Source organism: Diuraphis noxia, unplaced genomic scaffold, assembly GCF_037042655.1.
Source record: "Diuraphis noxia isolate RWA-SAM2 unplaced genomic scaffold, SU_Dnox_SAM2 contig0001, whole genome shotgun sequence".
In the NCBI taxonomy this organism is placed as follows: Eukaryota; Metazoa; Arthropoda; class Insecta; order Hemiptera; family Aphididae; genus Diuraphis; species Diuraphis noxia.
The window spans coordinates 102597804-102615426 of NW_028301711.1; the positions used below are offsets into that span (position 1 = coordinate 102597804).

General features: G+C 28.4%; 1 protein-coding gene across 1 annotated transcript in view; it reads left to right on the forward strand.

Moving 5' to 3' along the window:
- The window catches only part of LOC107166313 (long-chain fatty acid transport protein 4-like), a 49032-nt gene that overhangs the window by 12565 nt on the left and 18844 nt on the right, over positions 1-17623 (forward strand). The window contains exon 2 of the mRNA XM_015514913.2: positions 12808-13259. Coding sequence (XP_015370399.1) covers positions 12808-13259 — 452 coding nt within the window. The remainder of the gene's footprint in view (positions 1-12807; positions 13260-17623) is intronic.

Below are 17623 nucleotides of genomic sequence, written 5' to 3' on the forward strand. Positions count from 1 at the left end.
AAATGCACATATATAATTGAAAATTTCCAAAATATAATCATGGATACTTTTAAATAATGATAATACAGTAATACACATGATGATAATGTTTTCTAGATTTTGAAGTTTTAAAAATCATAATATTGCTCATAATTTGTGTTTATATAATATTATGTATTGAAGTAATATTGATCAATGGTATAATACAGTTAATTTCGAAAATTGTACTATATAGTGTAATTTACACATTTTTTACTGGTATGTTTATACATAGTGCATAAGTAATTTTGATTTTAAAGTTGAATACTAGAAAATAATTTTATCCTAACAGTTTGAAATTTATGTGCGGTTGAATTAATTATACTACATCGCAGTTAACAAATCAGCATTTTTTTGAAAATTAATGGAATTTAGATATTCGTTCATATATTATGATTGAATTTAAATTTAAAGTTTAAAGGTTTTGTTCTGTGCGTATTAATGTATTTAATAAAATATCTAAATATATTTGTGACAATAAATTTTAATGTTATTAAATAAGGTTTGACAATTTACCTTGAGATATATTCATAAGATTAATACAATTTGAGTAAATTCCTATCTATATTGAAGTCTATAAAGAATTAAAAATACTATTCTACATATTTTAGTAAATCAATTAACATTTTTGTGTTAATTTCCTGTGGAAATTCCAAATAACGATGAATTTCTATATTTTGTACTTTATTTAGGTACATTTTGAACTGATTGTTTATTAATGTTTTTTTCTTATACATTTAAATGATTAACTATGACGATATTAATTGGGTTTTAATGTTCTTATTTCTCAATAGTTATTGGTATTTACTATCTACTGAACTAGTTTAGAAAATATAAATCATACGATTTAGAACAGGAGTCTTCAAACTTTTTAGGAAGTTGGCTGTCATCATTTTTAAAAAATCTCGAGGATTGTATCCTTACAAAAACATCTCCCTATTCAATATTTAAAACTGTATTAAAAAATACATGTTATGCTTAAAATAACGTGAGCGGGTGCTCCAAATAAAGATATGATGGGCTGTGGGTTGAAGACCCTTGACCTAATCGTCCTAATACGTTTTTGATAATTATTTCCGAATTTATAAATCTAATTATAATATGTCCAAGTGCCAGGTAATACAAACAACCAATTGACTGCGAGATATTTCAATGTACACTGTACTGCATCAAGATCAATTTATATTAGTTGAGTTTCGTGTGATTGAACGTCAAGTCATACAATAATATTAGATAATCTTTAAACAGATTTTGTGGTGTTTTTTTGTGTGTAGTTCTTGTGTTATATATACTATGCATCTGGTGAAACATCAACTATTTTATGTGGAATCTCTGAAATCAGAAATAGTTTGATTACACCTCTAAATAATGAACTTAATTGAGGGAAATAATCCAGTACGAGCTATTTCCAAAATTTAAATTGATCACAATAATTCTTCAAAATTGTTGATATGATTTCGGTTAGAAAATTCGATCAAGTAATTTAAGATTATGGTAAAGAAGGAAATTTGTAGAATTTTTGCTTTACAAATGGGATTTTATACGCCACATTAGTTTTGACACTATAAAATTTGTAATTTTAATACCCACCATACTATCACTTTTAATACTTACGATTTTATAGTTATTTAGTCGTAATTCAAAATATATTAATCATAGAGACTTCATAAATTATATCGATATTAATTTATAATTAATTAATGATACTAGATAGGTGTATAATATGTACATAAACATTATTGAATACTTAAATTAATAAGTTTATTGTTTTTTATTTGATATACGCGTCATCATAATTATTACTGGTTGATTCCAAATAACTGGTCTTGCAAACAGGTATTTAGAATACATTTATATTGTACCGTAAAAATATTCAGAATTTATAAATAAGTACTTCATATCATTTTAGATAGTTACATCATCAATTTAAATGTTCACAGACTTCTTCATCTCGTATAGTTACCTCTAATTTATTTTGAAAAAAATAAAAATATAAAAAAGATATATTCAAAATACGCATATTTGAATGAAAATATATTCGAGTACAAAAAATATATAATTATACTACTACTATTAAAGAATATCTTACAAGATTGGATACTATAATAGTTGTAATTTATAAATAAAACCTTGTATTACATCTTCTAATATTCATGATGTTTTCGTATGACTATTATCAAAGTTTTAATAATTATTATTAGTGTTTTGTTTGTTTAGAATACCATTTATTTATTACCAAGTATATATTACCTGCACGACCACGTTAAGCTTATATCGGTATACAGATATCTTGTATAACACATAGGTGCCAAATATTAAAGGAGCACACAGCACAATGTTAAATTATTGAAGGCATGGCTGTATAAAATGATTTGGTGAAAATCCGTTGTAAATAAAATGTTTACTTTAAGAGATATTAAGAAATGTAGAATAGCTGTGTGACGTCATTGGGCCATACTCACCGTAATCGCCTTATACGTGAAAAAGTTCCCGCTTTTTACAACGATTTACCAACCTAAACATTTAATTTTTATATCAATTCAATGTGTGGTTTTATATGTTAAAGACGATGCAAGTATCAGAATTTCAATATAACGTTTAGTTTTTCAAATATTAAACATTTTAAAAGATACATTTTCGTTACGTCACGCCACTATTGGTGATTAGGGCCCAATGACGTCACGCGTATTTTTTCAAATGATTTTAACTTATTGAATAATGGGAGTAGAAATGTTAAACCTATGCCATTATTCTTAGAATTTAATATTATTTCAAATAAAAAAAACTTATTCTTGTGTTGTGTGTTCCTTTAATATAAAAATAATACAAATTGCCTTGTTTCTTTAGGTGCAAACAAAATATATTTAATGTGTGTAAACGCATAATAATGGAGATTGCACTTAGGTTAGAACGAGTTATGATCAATAAGTTATACGTATACCTACGTCCTCTCGTGGGACGTTAAAAATGACGTTCAACAGAATTTTCGGCTATCCCCTATATAGTTTTAAATAATTATCCGAATAAAATCTAAAAACTCAAAAAAAGTAATATAAAAAATAATCGTGTTTATGTGTATCCCATATTTTTATCAGTTATTAAACTTATCTTATGAGGACTCTTGCGTTCAATTGTCAAGCTTTTTACTAAATTAAAAAGTTTTATCGACAATATTAAAAAAAAAATATTACAAAATTCGAAAATATTACCATATATTAAAAATGCTCAAATTTTAAGTATCTATGGTTATTAGTTTTTGAGTTACAGTAGTTACACCAAATTAAATTAAATCGATTTTTTCAAAAATTAGTTTTGGCGGAAAACTTAATATTTTTTTCTACTTTTTTCAAGAAGCTCTCATCAAAAGGCAAATTTAAAGGAATTTTCAATTTTGACCTCTCAAAAGTTCCAACTATATATTCACTTTTTTATTAGAAAATACGCTGATGTCAAAAATCAGATCATTTTTATAACCCAATGCAGAACAAAACACACATAATTGTAAATAAATATATTTATTCGCAACGCTTAGAATCTATAAAATATCCAATATTTTAAATTAAGTACAACAATATAATATTATCGTAATTAATAATCGTTTAAGTTGGTAATATTATTTTATAGTTAGACAGTTAAACATTGAGCTTATGAAAAGAATCTTTAATATATTTTAGTTAAAAAAAAAATACTTCTTCTTCTGCTTTGTAAAACGTATTGTATAAAATTTTGTATTATATCAATATATATAATAAAATTAGTTTATATATTATATATTCTACCTTTTGTTTTTATCATAAATAGTTAAATGTCACAATGAAGAATCGGTGTTTTCTACTCTGTCAATGATATTACACATTTTTACACGTTATAATATATTATTATCATTGAACTTACTGCGTGCATTTCTATCCACTGCGCAGTACGCACTATATAATAGGTAATAATTTCTTTGCAAAGGAATTGTGGGATAAAGAAATACTTTGGCGGTTGGTTGGTTACCTATTGGCTATTACACGATCTAAAAATGTTTTGGATTTTTATGTTATCGTTTGTTTTATTTTTTTGGTATTTTCGATGTCAAATAATTTAAAATGTTTTCGCACGTACTTATAATTATTATTTTAAATTAAACTTTAACCTCAGAAACTTGATATTATACGTAGTATAGTTATTAGTTATTACTAGGGCTAGGATGATTTTAAAGCAAATGTTTCTTTTTATACATATATAAGATAGAAATTTAATTTTAGATTCTGAGCGGAGCGATGAATGTATTGATTTTACCATGATGTGTGTGTGTGTGTGTGTGTTTTTTTTAAATAGGCACGATTTTTTCTTATAAGCATTTAAATTTAAAAGTTTAAATTTTGACTAAATACGTAAAAATTACGGCAATGCTCAAATTATCTTAGATAGAAATTCATAAAAGTTTTTCCTTTTATATCTAAGATTTGAAAATTTAACACATGGCTCCTATCATATTTTTACAATAGCAGTTGAAAACTAAAAGAAATGATTAGTCACAATTTTTTTTTGCAAGCATTCAAAGTTTGAATTTTGACAACATGTGTAAAAATCACGAAAATCACGAAAATTCGCAAATTATTTTAAACTAGAAATTCATAAAAATTTTTCTTTTTAAATCTAAGATTTGAAAATTTTTAATAATCTATTCTATATTCTAGACAGATAATAAACCGTCTTCGCTTAGAATCGTTTTTCGTATACAATGATATAATATCATTGGATTCAAATTTAATTCCATCCATTACAGTAACCCACTTGTAGCCTACTGTACAGCAGAGCGACATCCACGACTTACCCGCCTTTTTTAAAATATATAAATCCGTTTCACGTCATTCTCATTTCAAATAAACCAATTTATTTTTGCTTTTTTATTGCTTTTTCGGGTTATTTTAGATAATATGTATGTTTATTATACTATAGTAATAAAAAAAAATTAATTTAATTATTAAGAAAATCCAGAATACGCAGTACGGACAAAATTATTATATTGCATTGTTTTCTATATGTGTATAAAATATTATGTCAGGCAATAGCATCAGTTTCACTACTGAAAATCTCATCAAATATATTATGGTGGTAGTGAATTTTTTTTTCATTTAAATTAATTTTTCAATTTTTTTTAATCAGCTTTACAATTAATTCATGTTAATTTTTGGTCATGCTTTATTTTGCTTTTATTTTTAATAAATATGCTTCATTTTTGCTTTTTTAAAACAATTTTGTGCTTTTTTGTTGTTTATTATGCTTTAAAATCCAAGCCCTAGTTATTACAAAGGGAAATATTATTTTTAAATTACGTTTTTTCTGATAAATGTTGAGTGTTACTGTTAGGGTAGATGGTAGTAGTGCTATTTGTATATAGCATCATGATATGTTATTTTGCAGTGGCAGAGTTCTATATATTAAGTTCCTTATTGGCATGTGCAAAATTCGAGTCGAGTAATAACTAAATAACTACGATACTTGTACACTATGATTGATCTGAAAAAAAATACACCTAAAGTTATCGTTTTCGCAAGAATTTGTATTGTTAGGTATTAGAACAGCGGCGGTTGTACGTTAAGCCACATCTATATATATTATACATATGTATACCTACAAGCGATTTATGCAAGTGCAATAACTCTGAGAAGGGAACGCCTTCTGCTGTATAATATTATGATTCCCAACCGAAATCAAGGTCATTGCCTTAGTGGTTAGCATGCTTATTTTTATACTGTGTGATGTTAAATTATGGGTTCCTATAATACATTTGTATTAATTATTATTATTATTGGTACACCATGTACACATGCGGTATACATATATTATTAAAATATACCTAGACACTAATTTGTGTTCAGTGGTGGGGTATTTCGATTTGATTTTAAACACTTAACTGCAGCCTATGCGTCAAAAAAACAATATATTGCACTTAAGTAGGTAGTCACTACTGCTGTATATGTTTAAAAACAAATTTTATTTGAAGTTTCAAAATATAGCTCAAAATTTGAAGTAGTGCATTATGCGACAAATATCACATCATTCTTATAGGTAATAATTATTATAGTATTACGCGGACTTGCTAAATATTAATAACCTATTATAGTTAGTAACAAGATCATATTATTATTATTATTATTACTAAACAGTGATTATGCGGTAAGAAATAAATAGAGAAAACTCGAGTTGGGTACCAATCGTCTAAATTAAACCTATTTTAGGTCCTCGACCCTTGAGCCCTGGAAAAATCATGCAAAACACCACTTTTTTATTTAAATTTTATTTCAGGATATTAAATCTTACTTTTCAAAAAAATGTGCTGATAGATCTTAAAGTCTATAGACTATAAGTTCTACACTTACCTAAGGAGGATTTTATTGAGCACGGACACATGTGAATACAAGTTCTTCTATGGCTCGAGTCAATTTTGACACAAAGATCCCCTCTCTGAACAGCCTGCGCGTAGTAATAATTAGATGATACTATTGCTAATTATTGTACTCGGATTGGGTCCGCAATCACAACTGGTGGTCGGTCGTCATTATATTTAATTTTGATAGAGCTAATGTTGTTACAATTATTTGTGATATCAAACTCAACAAATAATTTATACATTTAAGATTCAAAATATCTTCTACAAGTTAGATTATAGTTATAACAATACGAATAAACAGTAAATTGCTTTGTTTGCCGGACAATATTAAAAATATACAAAGACAAATGCATCAACCATCGGTATGTCTATATAGGAAAATAATAATAAAAGGTACGATTTTCTTTTATAACAGTAGTTTCAAGTGAATAAGAATAATCAATATAAGTCAACAATCCACATTTATATTGTAAGAATAATAAGCCTTGCACTAGTAAAATTACTGTTAATTAATACTGTATAATGTATATATTTCTAATCACAATAATATAAATATAAAGTAGGTATATTATGTCTATGTGACGACTGATTACAACAAACTAATTAAATAGCTTAATGTATATGAATTAATAAAATTAATGACATGTTTTTGTGACCAAATTGGCTCCGTACAAAGTTACCACGATAATGAGATGGCTATATGAAAAAAATAACCTATGCAAACAAAAACCAAATGTCACACTTTTTGAATTTATACGTTTAGTTGAAATTTTTTTTTTGATATCTGACCTCATTATAGTAATTATTAGACCTATATTAATTGTGATCAATATGCCAATAGAAAAACCCACAATGTTTATGAAATTTAAGTCATCATTAATTTATGGTCTTAAAATCTGCTATGTGTATACTGATATGCCATATAGGTACTCGTAGAATTGTATTATTGTGCTATGTGTGGTATTATATGTCATAGTGGCGGACTGAACTTAAATTTTAAATGACGCAATCTCATATTCAAATATATACCATCACTACCCCCTAATCATGGCTAAATACGCTGTAAAAGTCTAGTACATAGAATATAGATATAGTAAGTCTAGTATACAGTTTTATACATTATTATTTACTTATAAAAAGTTAGCATGTAATTCGAAGCCCCTGGCACGGGGTGATACCACCCCCTTTAAAAAGTTGACGCAGCTGCGTCAAACTTGACCCCTTCAGTCCGCCACTTAAATATATGACGTATTTATAGTTTGTGTTTATTTTCTCTAAAACAACTGTACGCACCTATTAGTTGTATAATATTCAACTTTTGTATTGAATAAAGAACATAAGTTTTATTTATTACCTAGACAGCAATGTTATGTTCATACAAAATTGTAGGAATGTTGTTAATAGAATATAATATTTGGTTTTTCCCTTGGTTTTTTCCGGTTCTAAGATATCTAGGTCGTCGTATTTTTTGCTTTGACGACAATAAAATACTCCTACCATAGGCGACACTTGGTAGAAACTTATGTGGGTGCAAACGTTTATGATGGTAATAACTAATAACATTCATAAATCCATAGGGAAGTTGCCCCCCAGTACCCCCTAATATATTACTATTGCTACAACAAATGTAGTTAAAAAAAATTATTTATTAATAACTATTAATTGGGTCTCTGTATTTCAAATATGTACATGAATATATGTAAAAATATTATTAAAAAACAACTTTTTATTTTGTAAATATATTATTATATTATTATTATTATTATTATTTTAACATTTAATCACGGATTAAGATTTTAATCCGTACAATTAATTGAGTAATCAGAAATAAAATATTGAAATGATCCATAGTGATTTTTTATTATCAAAATTACACTTTTTGAAATAATGAGTGGTTCATGATAAAAAAATTACCCTGTATATAACAAATTAAATTTAAAAAAATATAACGTGTAATCGCTGCGTTACTTCTTTTTTTCATATAGCGCATGTCATGTTTATTATAATTGATATTCTTATTGTAAACAATGTTACAGATTGTATATATGAAATTGAAAAATGTGTATATTAAAATATAAAAGATTCTATAAATTAGATAGGTATTAAAAATCCACTAAATATTATACATCTATACTAATTTTGCATTAAAATTATTATAAAAAAATAAAAAGTAGGTTTTTTAATAAAAAAGGATATTATGGATACACAATAAAATAAAAGTTGTTCGATAATAAATTATTGATAAGTGTTCCGTTTGGTTTATGGGCCTACATACTCTAATTAATTTATTGATGATAATTTACGAAATTATGACAGTACGACTAAACCGTCGAACGCATAAGAAGTTGCCTATAAATTGTTCCTTAAAATCCAAATACCGCAAGGTCCATAACATAAATAATATTCTCATCCCCATTCGGTCATATTTCTAAAAATATTTATGACGATTATGATTTAGTTTAATAAATATGTATTAAAACTGAGAAAATAATTTACTTAAAAAAATTGTGTGGGTAACCAATTTAGGTATTAATTAAATCTCAGACATTTTATTTTATTTCTGGATATTCTCACTTTAGTGCCATGTAAAAAATAAAAAAAACAAAAACAATGCAGTTTCCAAAAATGCATTACTTGTTACCTAATACTATATACAATCTATAGCGTGTACTACGATTGTTTTATCGATCGATGATGTTTGCCGTCGTTCACTTTGTATGTGAAATCGAATATACGTAAATATCTCACAGCGGGTGTTGCACGACCCATTGAATAGATTGTTTCGACAATTCGATACGATGTCTTTGGTAGTTTACTCAGGTATTTGCTGTAATGGCGGTGAGAGAAAAAGGACTTTTTAGTTTATACGCAATTATTTGGACTGAGAATGCCATTCGAGTCCATTATCTAGTTAATGGCAGTCGGTGGATCGTGGGTGGTGGCGAGGATAATTTATGTGTTAACCAAAGAAGCGACTGCAAATGATCGAACTAATGACGGTGGTGTCATTATAGCGAAGCCGTGCGTAAAACATCTGTCTGACCTACATTCACTTTGGAGTATATGTTTGCATGTGCGTGCGCCTAAAAGGTTATTATAATATTACATAAATATTATGCTTCTCTCGTATAATATTATTATTAATTAATAACGATGTACCCACTCAATATTTTTAATATTGTTATACCAACGCTGGTCGTGATATATGATAATGAAGCTAAGTACAATAAGGGCAGATATATTGTAATATGTGCTTGCTCACTATACAATGTTGGTACCTATATTAATTATTATCAGCTCATAATAAAGTAATATTGTTTCTAAAATTTGAACGATTCGTGTTCTTATTTTTCTATAATTATTTGATATGTTTAATTATACATACGAATGGCTGCACCAACACTCATACTCATCATCAAGTGGAATCTCGATAACTCGCATTTTTTTTTGCCCCGGACCGATTCGAGTTATTGAGGTTTCTATCTCCTATGTAATAATTTATTATAAATCATTTTAAAAACAATTTATGTATCGTCATAATGATACTTTATACTATTGAAGTATATTTTTGGGATTGGCTGCTCAACCGAATAAATCCAAAAACGATATTATTATTCTATTATAGACATTTTAAGTTTTTTCTAATTATGTTTTGGTTATAAAACATGTATTTAGCCTAAAAGCGTTTTTTTCAGATTTTATTTTTAATTGGGAATTCAATTTTTAAGGTTTAAAAATGGTACCAATAGTTGAATATAAGCATTATTCTAACTATAGTTTTACAATACTATTCGTGACTGCGGGTGTTAGGTAGGTATTCATTATACTCATACATCACCTTGGTGCTGTTGTATTACTTGTATCTTTTATATTTCCATTTTGATGCAATAATAAGTTATCGAGTTTTTAGCGAAGGTCAGTTTGCAATATGGTTATACAAATTCAAATTGCATGTAAAAACATGTTAAAATTGCTTAAAGTAGTGAATAACTGTCTAGAAATTGAACTGTATAAAATACATTTTTTGAAAGATTTAATAAAAAATAAAGTTAATGATACAGATAATTTTGTTTTAAATCCTGGATGTAGCAATCTATGTTTAGTTTTACCATGATGTGCGCATCTACGTCACATTTAGAAACAGTATAAAAGTTTTAATCTTAATTTATAAGAGTATTTTCTGTGAAAAATCCCAATACTTTTCAAAATAAATGAGAAAAAAATGAGGTTAATGAAATACCAGTTTTTGACTAAATCGATTTAGTTATTTTTCGTCGCAATACTAAAATGATTAAATGTAAGTCTTTGAATTTTCACTAAATATTTATGTTAGCATTTAATAGAAATGATATAATTCCCAATGTATTTTGGCTCTTTTATAATAGTATTTATAAATATTTTTAATGTTCTACTTTTAAAGTGTATTTGTTGGTAAAAATTGTGGAAGGATAAAAACTTGAAATATTAAATATGGTTTATCTTTAGTTATTTTTATAGAAATTAAAAAATATTAAAAATAAATAAATTCATGATTTACTTTTATAAGCGTTTAAAGTTCAAAATATTTTTATTTTTGAATATACGACTGGAAAATGTAAATGAAGTTCTTCGCCTTCCTCATTAGCTGTTTTTATTTTTACAGAATTAAAAAAAAAAATATTTGTTAATTTCGTTTGATAGTTTTTTTTTAAAGTAGGTACTTACAAATTTTACAAAATTGTATATTCAAACGTAAGAACAGCTTTTAAAATTTTTTGTATTTATATGTTGTACTTTATTAAAAAAATATATATATTATAAATCAACAAATTGTATATTTTTTTCTTGGCAAAAAAAATTGAAATTATAATGCAAGGTTCTTTGTAGGTTGTTCTTTTAACAACAGTTTTATTCAAGGTGTACAATATTACAAAAAAATATATAAAACGATTTTGTTAAAACTAGTATTCTCTACTATAAATTTCAACATTTTGTATGTAGAAAAACTACGTATAGCCATTTAGAAAAACTTTGCACTATATTTGAGAAAATTATATCTCTTAAATAATAACTTCGAAACTTTTTAAATATAAAAAATTCCTTTATGAAGCTTTTGGAGTGTTGCACAAAAATGTTTTCACTTAATCTATGCATAGTTATAAGTTATAAGTTATAACTAAGTAAAAATGCCTATATTATAAAAAGTTAATTAAAAATACATTTTTCCCAAAAATTTTTTTTTTTATTATCAGTAGGGTGTTTGTTGTTGCAATTTTGATGACAATTATTGAACCCCCAATTTTAACTATTCATCAATAGGTAGGACTTACATATATTATAAATTATAATATGCATTTAAACATTTTAACTTGAGATAAATGAACAAATTGCATTCTAAAAAATGTCTGCGTACTATTTGTTTTCTCTCGCAACATGGTATACCTATTTGCGTTCGACAGAATCATTACAACCAATCTTGTGATGGTATTTTGTAATATTAGAGTGATATATTGACTTTTTATCAAACTTAAAGTTAAGAACATTGTTTTTATTTGTATGATGGATTTTTTACGATATTTCAATTTTTATGCAAATTATGATGAGTACCTATGTAAAACGTTACAATTTAAAAATGCTCACGCTCATCCGCTTTAAAATTAAAAAGTTGTAAAAAAAAAGTCAATATGTATAAGTTCAGAAAACGCTAATGGCTTTAAGTTAATAATTAATATTAATAATAGGTCAATTTACTCAAATATTAATGCTAATAACACAAGACTGATTCTGCTGAATTCAAATTTGCTTCCTACATGTCACTCGTGGTCAAAGAAAGAAATAATACAGCTTGTACTGTCCTGGCTGTTGACATCCTTGCTCAATGCTCTTACAATACATCGATTAATACCATTTGACATACCTAGTTATTATTATCAGAAATTAAAGAATTTTATATTTTGATGTTTGGATCTACAAAAAGTGTATTTTAAATGTAATTATTGTAAATGTTTAAAAACTAAGGTGTATGAAGTATAAAATATATAATGCACTACATATTCAGCCTCTTCAACTTTGCACAATAATTGAAGTTTGTTTACGCATATTGACTTTTGTACTGGTACCGCGCTAGTCGATAAACGATTTTTGAACGATAAAATCGTGAGAAAAACATTCTGGTTCGGAAAATTAAAATGTTATGACTTATGAAATTAAAAACGTATGTGTACCTAGTTGTTTCAAATAAATAAATAAATAAATAGAAATTGTACACGATACGTATTTACTATGTTTTACCGTTGAAAATAATTTTCATGTTGTTTTGTATTTTGGTGAATAGTGATAATAATATGATCACACCAACACTAGCGGCAACGCTACGTGTTGGTGGTACTCAACGTATGATATTAATGTCATTATGGTGTGTAAAACAGGAGTGGGACGTGGAAAAAGGTTTGCCGAGAGGAGTCGCTGCAGGTCTGAGCGGCGGCGGCGACGACGACGACGACGACGACGACCATCACCTCGGCGGCTGCAACCCGAACGCCCTAAAAGCCGACAATTGTTGCGACAACGCTGTCACGGAGGTGATCGACGGCGTTCACGGCAAACAGCAACAGCAGCAGCGAATCGGCGGCGGTGACGACAGTAAAAGTACTACCGGTGGTGGCGGCTCCGGCGGTGGCAGAGTACGCGGAGTGGTGTGTGCTGCGGTAAAAGTCATCGTCGTCGCAGCAGCGTTCACTGTGACGTGCGCGTTTGTATGGTACACTATGGGCCTGCCGTTCCTGTTGCAAGTCGTCGTGGTAGCGACCATCGCGTTTGTCGCCAGCGGTGGTTATAAATTCGTCTACCTGGTGTACCGCACCGCACCCAGGGACTTAAGGTCAGTTATTACTTTTGTTATCGTCTACATTGTTATGCATTTATGATTATCATCCTTTCCACGCGTGCAGCACGTCGCCGACGACGTCGTAGTTATTATAATCACACTAATATTAGTATGTAATTACATATTATTGATATTGTTATTACTGTCTACCATAGGCGTGAGTCTGTAGTAGGCCAATAATCGCGGTGTGGTGAGGATGGGTGAGAAAGGGGAGGCTGGAGTCCCTCAGACATATTTTGATAGTAAAACACCGGGACGTATGGGGACAGTGTCAGACTCGTACGATTTTTAGTCACACCATTCCTATTGGTTTAAATCGTGCAAAGGTATGTTTAAAATTGAATAACTAAAATCGAAATAAACTCTTCCACATGCAGGGAAGTACTATGCCCAAGGACCTCGGGTTTGCAGTTATCGTTTTACATTCGTACCCGATGACGATGTCATTATTAATAATTATAATTGTTATGATTAATTATGATAACTGATTGGCGTAACTCTGCACGCTTTTAATATTGATGGAAGCTAGGGAGGGGGGATCTGGAGTCCTGAAATAGTATTTTATGGTAGCTTACAACGTGTAATAGATATTTTGTAAGTCGGATGGCAAACATTTAGTTAACACTATATGTATAATACATGTTTTGCCAAGAAATGTTGAGTCTGCTTTAAATAATTCTTAAGTTACGCCTATTTTGATGATTTTAAATAAACAAAGAAATATCATACATATTCACAAAATCATCACAATATGTGTTGTAATAATAATGGGCACACAGCACAATAATATTATTGCATAAAAAAACGCCGCTGCGAGTAGATTGTTATTACGATTAAAATAATAATCATAGCGCACATTCAAAACGAATAGATTTATTATTATTATTTATTATCATCGGAGACCGGAGTCGTATATCGCCGCCGGACGTGTGTCGTTTTAATACATTCTTGACGACTACGGTCGTGTTTTCGCGACAAATCGTTTTCCTAAAATGTTGTTAATCAGACCTACGTCGTATTTACGTATCCAACGTATTCGTTCAATGAAAGCCCGTCGATCACGTAGCGTAATAATATCATGTTGTGCAAATGACCACACAAACTATAATATTAATCTTAACGATAAAAAAAATTATTTAAAAAATTTAAATATTGGTTTTTGATTAATTTAACATTTGCCGCACGGTGGTGCGGAGGGGAGGTAGTCGGACTCGGAGTTCCCCATCCCTTTCGGGCCATCACGGACAATATATTACCTATAGTATAAAATATGTACTACGTCAATTTTATTATAATAAATAATAACCGACTTTCTTTGTATTACAAGTTCAAAACTATTATCATCGATAATTAAATTATTATTTACATCTAGGTTCATATTATTTTCGTAATAATGAATTTTATACGTGTAACGACGTACTATAATATAACTATACGTAGTTCAGATGTAAACCATGTGAAGCACCCATTTCTCATTTGGAATCCACTAATAATAGTAAAAATATTTTGAAATTGTTCTTCGTTTGCAATAGTTTTGTGTGTTTCGATCGACATGCATGCAATATACGGGTTTTTAGTTCACAGTCGATAATTAAAATATGTTAGTGCGGATAGTGCAGGCTAATGAACTATATTTTATTAAAGTGTATGTATTTCCAAGCCATCGTGTGTCATTAATTCATTAAGTTTGCAGGCCGACAATACTATGATAATGTGACGCCCTTAACGTATCTTAAACATAAGTACGTAATAAACGTATTTTAAAAAAATGATCGTAGAGTACCTATTAACTATTATAAGTTATGTTTTGAATTTTTCACAACTATATACACCGGCGATATCAATTCTTTTTTATGCGACATTAATATCCCGAGAAACCTTATATCAGAAGACTGATCAAGTCCTGGCTTTTTTTTATCGAATACTAATTTCGTATTCGATTTATCACCGCTTTTATCACGTAAAAACGTGGTTGAATTAATAATTCAAGAATCAATATAACATATTTTTTCAAAATAATTCTGTTATGTTTCCCCCCACAAATAGTTACATAGTTAGTTAGCTATTCGATAATATGCATAATGTAATATATGTAGAGTGCAATGGTATATATAAGCTTAGGATGCTTATACTATACCTGGTTATACTGATTATAATATTTCGTATAGTCACAATTAAATTATCTATGTATATGGATGATTACAAGGCGGTACTGAACTACTGATACGTTCCAGCTTCGTGTAGCTTGCGTTCGTAAGTAACCAATATTTATATAAATGATTCGAATTGGATATTTTTACAGTGAACGTAATAATGTAAACAATATTTAGTACCTATATAGTAACAATATTTTTTCTTGAGAGTTATTGTGCGATTTCTAGTTTATACTCTATACGTTGGATGATTGTACATGATACACTGTATGCTTATGGCCATGTACAAATACACGTTGGGTTTCAAACAAATCTAACGAGTTTTACAACAACTGGACGGTTATTGATTAAGGTTATCTCGGTTTCACTTGAAATCACGTATTAAATAAAAATAAAATACCGGTTGTCGGCCGAAAACTAATTTGCACATGTTTACCTCCTAAGTTAATCATATAAATATATTACACATATAAAAGAGTAGTTTACACTTTTAATTTTGTCTTTTCAAGTCGTATTTGGATTTCGTGTATTGAAATATTACATTATTATTAATTGAATGTATTCCAACTTGAAATGTACAAAAAATTGATTATATATGGGTAATAATAATAATCGTTTATTCGTTTTGTTGTATGAACTCTACCATAATAACTCTGGACTTTATAAGCACTAATAGTTAAAAGTCATATTGATCATGATGTATAAAATATACTAGCATGACATGTACTAGTGCAGAGGTATTCAAACTTTTTCAACACGCAGCTCCTTTAGGTGTTCATAATATTTTTACGGCTCCCAAATTATTATGAAAAAATTGAAACAACACACGGATACAATATGGGAAATATGTTATATGGGTGATAATAACAGTGACTTTAGCACTAGAAATTAAACTTCAAATGGTCGGATAGTAAGGTGTGTCGTTTTCATTTCCATAATGATTGCAAATAATATTTATAATAATTATATAAGACCTAGATATGATGTTGGTTTTCGGTGCTTTTACGCGGCTCTCTTTGCAAACTCTCGCGACGCCCCTGGGAGCCGCGATGCACAGTTTGAATACCTCTGTACTAGTGTATTTGTACTCAAAACAACAGTAAGTGATTAAAATGGAAAAATCATCCAACTTATATTTTGTTTTAAATCATATGTCGAATGCAAACTAAGTAATTACGCTGTTGTTATTATTTTATTCACATTATAAAATCAACGTTGATTGCAAATTCGTTTTTGATTGATTCTTCATTGACACTTCATTGTTTATAACATCTAAACTTTTAACAAATTCGTTTACATAGAGCAAACGATCCAATAAAAGTTATCGTGTTTATTAAACTTTTCAGAACGACTGTTATACCATTTTTTCGAATACATTAGCATTCATTATTGAAGATTTCGTAATTGTATAATATGATAATGCTACAAAGTCAAACTAACCATCCAAAATTCAAATGGCAAAGTAAAAGACAAGTTGGCTGAAATAAATTGTCAAGAAAAAAGTAGAATAATAATATAATTATTTAACAGTTATAATTTCGAAAACAGATGAAATTTAACGCATAACAGTCCGTTCGCCCGCAATGCCATAGGAATAGAAACGCTTTTGTGTTAAACGCAATGAAATCTTATTAAATATTGAAGTGAAATTTTCAATTTAAAACGTTTGCGTATATTTTCAATAAGAGATTTGTTGAATGATATCTTCTACAATAAATATATTGATAAATTATTACGAGCTCGAAACGTATATTTTTGCGGCTGTGGTACTATAATATAATACAATAAAAACTTGATGCATTTACCGTGATTTTGATCGACCTTAGTTGAGCTTCCTAATGTACTAGTTTTCCTGCAAGACGACGGCATATACACGTTTAACATTGAAACTGGTTTATCTAGTATTTATACGACGTATATTATAGTCTGTCACCGAGTGAAATTGAAGTAATAATAAACTAATAATAATGATAATAACATGTATGGTACTTATATATGATGAATTTTAAACTCGGTTCGATTTGTTTAATTTTTTTGAAACACCTTTGCTGTAATAATAAACTAAATAAACATTTCTTTTTATTTCAGAATCATTTACATGTTTTTAACTGTAATAATAATTCATTGAAATTAATATCATGATGTTATGATTCTGGCATGTTTAATATTCGAAACAGCGAGTACCCTTAAAATCGCTCATTATGA